The following is a 2,648-nucleotide window of genomic DNA, read 5'->3' as shown; positions in this document are numbered from 1 at the left end:
ACGGCTGAAAGGGCGAGCATGTTTGGCATGACGGGGATTCGAACCCGAGACCCTCAGATTGCAAGTCGAGTGCCTTAACCACCTGGCCATGCCGGGCCACCCTTTATCTGAAAACTAACTATTTACCAGACGAAACGAGACGAAACAAACAAACAACAACAACAAAAAAAGGCTTGGAAGTTCAATCTCATTTCCTTGAATTTCAATCTACATTCTTCGTAAGGATTACTTTAATGCAGTAAACAGGAATGTTATCTGTGAATGATAAACATTTAAATTTATACTCGAAAATAGAGGTAATTTAATAGAAGGTTCACTTCTAACATTACAAATGTAAGTATAAAAAAGATTATACTCAAATTGTTATTGTAAACATACGTGCACTATAATTGTGGAAGTCGTCAAGAGTTTAAATACATAACGCAAATAATTGGTTGCTGAGGTTTGTACAAGCTCAGACGTTAATTGTAACAACCGATTTATGGGAATTGAAAAGTAATCATGGGAGTCGAAGTTGATTTATATCATTTGTTTTATAAACTAGAGTTCAGCGTTTGTTTTCATAGGTCACACCAACATTGGTCAACTTTAACGAAAAGTACTCACATTTTTTGAAACAAAATAATAATACAAACACTAGTAAATTAGGTTTGACACTTTCTTGTGATCACAGTCTTACCAATTATTTTTTTATAATTTATCTGACATACATGGTATTATATATATATTACGCTATTATTGGCCAACTTTCCTTTAACTCAACTCATCAGTGTGCTCGTCTTTCTCTCTCTTACTATCAAGACCATGGTCTAAATATTGGACATATCGACTGTCTGGCACGACATGTCCTGTAAATAATACATGTTTGACGTAAATAGTAATAATCATAAATATTAGAATGCCCAAAGTTTTTGGCCATGGTGTCCAAAGAAGATTAATTGTTCATAGTATTCTACAATAGAAAGTGTTTATGATAAGATCAGAGAAATGTTCGTGATTAGTATGGAATTTTTCGGGTCAGCAGCTTAATTGGGCGATATGTGGTTGAGCCAAGATTCTGGATTTACTGACGATACACACGAAAAGACTTGAGTTTATGATTATTGATTTGAAAAAAAAGAAAGAAATAGAGGTTCGATCAGTCATAAACTGTGAAAAAAATCATGCAGTTTTAGTCTTACCATTTTTACTTGTTTAAAACCATTAACTGTAAAATATAGAGACCTATGTATTATGTATATAAGTATATAAGTCATAAGAAAATGTTCGTAATCATAACCTTAAAACATTTCGAAACGTCTTGATATAAATTCCTTAGTCCTATTTCTGAAAAAAGTGTTTATATGAGTGACACCAGGTAATGTTAATGTTAATATAATAAAATATATCAATAACATACCAGGTTCGGTTTATTTAAAAAGTATTTCCAATTTTATTTTGAAAATTCTTAGATATATCCATTCCAAAGAAAAACCTTTCAAGTGCACCGAGTGTGGAAAAGGCTTCTGCCAGTCCCGGACCCTAGCTGTTCACAGGATACTTCACATGGAAGATTCACCACACAAGTGTTCCACCTGTGGGCGTAGCTTCAATCAGAGGAGCAACCTAAAGACCCACCTTCTTACCCACACCGATATCAAACCCTACACTTGCGGTTCTTGTAATAAAGTATTTCGGCGGAACTGCGACCTTAGGCGTCACATCTTAACTCACACTCTTGGTATCCCTGATCAAACGGAAGATGCCCCTTCTCCATTAAACTCCAGTATTCCAGACACAGAACAAGGAGAAAGTTTGTCTGGAGATTCAGATTCTTATATGCACGATATAGTAGACGTGGAAAATTGAAACATTAGTTTCAGTACTACAGTACCCATTATATGAAAATATCACACGCTAAGTATGCCTAGTTTCAGTACTACAGTACCCATTATATGAAAATATCACACGCTAAGTATGCCTATTGATTTCTACAAGGTGATGTGCGAAAAATAATTCGACAAACAGATATTCAGGAATAGTCTGTTTTTTAATAAGCTATAATTGCATCTAGTTGTGGATAATGAACTCAATACAGCTTCTTCAAGAAAATATTTTTGTCACCATGGGTGAGAACATTTTTTTTTGCTTCATAAAAGTTACAATTGACTTTTCTATACAATCCCTTTGTATTTGGCTTGCTTACCCCTTTTTTTTACTTTTTTGCACTACATATTGAAGTCTATGTACATATATTTTTGAAAGAGGGCCTATGTAATTAATTGGACCGTTTTATTCACAGAATTACTGTGCCAAAGATATTGTTAAATAAATGCTCTTATAAACTTGTATTTATCTCGGTATTTATTACCATGATAAAGTGTTTACCACCTTATTATGTTTTGTTATTTTGTTTTGAAATGTGCTTTAACTTTGTTAATTTTCTACTGTAATACAATCAATAAAATAGGGAGTGAAATATCTACGTTCATGTAAACAAGGGACTGAAGTAGTCGTTTGAATTAATCAGATTAAGTGAAATATCTACGTTCATGTAAACAAGGGACTGAAGTAGTCGTTTGAATTAATCAGATTAAGTGAAATATCTACGTTCATGTAAACAAGGGACTGAAGTAGTCGTTTGAATTAATCAGATTAAGTGAAATATC

At 33.3% G+C, this 2,648-nt stretch overlaps 1 protein-coding gene across 5 annotated transcripts in view; it reads left to right on the top strand.

Annotated features, from left to right (window-relative positions):
- LOC106478063 (protein bowel-like) overlaps positions 1–2,444 on the top strand; it is a 79,927-nt gene extending 77,483 nt beyond the window's left edge. For all 5 annotated transcript variants that reach the window (XM_022381587.1, XM_022381586.1, XM_013938574.2 and 2 more), the window contains one exon: positions 1,452–2,444. In XM_022381587.1, coding sequence (XP_022237295.1) covers positions 1,452–1,848 — 397 coding nt within the window. In that variant the 3' untranslated portion in view covers positions 1,849–2,444. The remainder of the gene's footprint in view (positions 1–1,451) is intronic.
- The last annotated feature ends 204 nt before the right edge of the window (positions 2,445–2,648 follow it).

Source organism: Limulus polyphemus, unplaced genomic scaffold (genome assembly GCF_000517525.1).
Source record: "Limulus polyphemus unplaced genomic scaffold, Limulus_polyphemus-2.1.2 Scaffold177, whole genome shotgun sequence".
Classification (NCBI taxonomy): Eukaryota; Metazoa; Arthropoda; class Merostomata; order Xiphosura; family Limulidae; genus Limulus; species Limulus polyphemus.
This window is presented reverse-complemented; position numbering and strand designations above follow the sequence as displayed.